Raw genomic sequence first — 1987 nt, 5'->3', positions numbered from 1 at the left:
CCGGCCGCAGAACATAGTTCAAAACCAACACTATGGGATTCTACTGTGTGAAAAGACAAGGGCAGCAAACACACATGCTATGTTCATTCCAACTAAACCAGAGCGAGCGAATATAGATCCAAGGGGAAGCAATGTTTGCCTGCCATGTGATATGCCAATGAGTGATTCCATGTAATTTCACCTGTAGTGGGACTTGAAACAATCGGATGACTCGCATCGGCCTTAGTTCTGGTGACTGACACGCATCTGATCAGGCCTTATGCCACTCTCTTCTACCAAAAACTGATTCAACCCAAGTAGCAGCAGCTCATTTCCCTTCGAGCATATGATTTCGACAATCTCAAGCTGTTCACATGTAAACGATCTATCCTCCAGCTCGCCGATGACTGCAGATACAACCTCGTTGTGATATCGTGGCTGGCAATTAAAAGAGAACAGTTTCATCTTTACTGTGCATGCACAAACTTTCACTGAAGGATAAATGCAATGGAGAAGACGGTATATACCTCGTTTAGTTTAAGAGTTAGCTTCTTCAGATTAGGTGAGTTCTGAAGGAAGACTATCATGGCATATAAGTCCGCATGCATGCACCACCTATCAAGGGTCAGGTTTGTAAGATTGTTGAATGTTGGGCACCATCCGTGATTATTTTTCACCTCCAGCTGCAAATGATTCAAATGTTAAGACACAACATAAACCCATGCCGTATTCTTCAATTTCTTTTTTCTGCTTCAACCAAACTTGCCAAAAATATAAGGAGGGAGTTAACATAATATGATTACGTTTCTGATTGGTTGCCGTTGAAAATCTTAGAACTATAGCTTTGGAGCAAATTGGATATGAAAGAAAAAAAATCACAGCACAAACAGAGATCATCTTAACAAAATAACCATATTAGACAATGATATACTTATTTTTGTTCATCGATAGAGCCATGGAGCACATGTGATTAAAACATCATGGTTGCTTCACATGATAATCTGTTGCATTGGTCCAATTTGTTTGTAGGAGTTAGCAATAATGGTTTCAGCAATTGCTGAGGCCCTTCACATTAGTATATGCTGAAGCTACATTGTAACTCAGTTATTGTACTAGTTTTATATCATGAGAAAACTAAGATACTCTGGTCAACAATTTGATGAATCAACAAATGAGCATACGAAATGGAATGAATGGAGACCAGACAGCACTGGTCATCCTATCAAGAGGTTTGATTTGCACTTATGCTATGTAATGAATCATCTAGTATAACTCGGAAGGGCTAAGGCAGAAGAAGAAAAAAACATGCTTAGGTTGCAGATTTTGGTATGGATAAATATCTCAAGATCAATGTAATCTACAAAAAACCAAGAAGCATACCTGTCTATCCCCATAATAGAAATCCAAACTTCTAACACCAGAGAGGCCCCCGAGAAACTGCCTGATACCATCAGCATCACAAGTTGTGATATCTCCTTCTGAAAGCAATACTGATGCAGTCTCTAGTGATGACATGTTCTTTAGTATAGGTAGCCTGGCCCCGGAAGGACACTCTTCGACGGACAGAGAAATGAGGCTTGGAGCAGAAATAGAGACTTGGGCATCGTGCTCAAATGAGAATGAGAACCCGATAGCATCAGAGAGGATCAAAACCTTGAGTGTGTCGGAGAAAATGTCAAGGTCCTCAATGTCGCAGGTCGATAGGAAGAGATATTCCAATGCTGGGCAGCCTTTCCGGAGGCGGTCAAAGAAACCTCGGATCAGTTGAGCATTGGTAATGTGCAGTCTTTTCAAGTACGTTGAAGTGAATACCGAGGGAAGAAGCTGTAGAAGTTCGCTTTGATTGACAATCTTGACAGTCTGAGCCTTGTACTGTAACGCATGGCGGATCCATAGGTTGGCTTCATCAGACTTAGCACTGAGCCGGCTGACCCCGACCACCAAGCTGTACTCCAGATGGAACTCCTTCAGGTCTACGCGTTCACGGAGAATCAGCAAATGGTTCACA

General features: G+C 41.8%; 1 protein-coding gene across 1 annotated transcript; it reads right to left on the bottom strand.

Moving 5' to 3' along the window:
• Window positions 1-50: 50 nt before the first annotated feature.
• LOC119345888 (F-box/FBD/LRR-repeat protein At2g26030-like) lies at window positions 51-1983 on the bottom strand (the record flags this gene model as incomplete). Its single annotated transcript, XM_037615723.1, has 3 exons — window positions 51-417; window positions 507-662; window positions 1360-1983. Coding segments are annotated over 3 exons (975 nt in total), but the record flags the coding sequence as incomplete, so codon positions are not given.
• Between the last annotated feature and the right edge of the window lie 4 nt (window positions 1984-1987).

The sequence above is a fragment of the Triticum dicoccoides genome, unplaced genomic scaffold (assembly GCF_002162155.2).
Source record: "Triticum dicoccoides isolate Atlit2015 ecotype Zavitan unplaced genomic scaffold, WEW_v2.0 scaffold3280, whole genome shotgun sequence".
Lineage (NCBI taxonomy): Eukaryota > Viridiplantae > Streptophyta > Magnoliopsida > Poales > Poaceae > Triticum > Triticum dicoccoides.
Note: the sequence above shows the minus strand (reverse complement) of the source record. Positions and strands in the feature narration are given on the sequence as shown.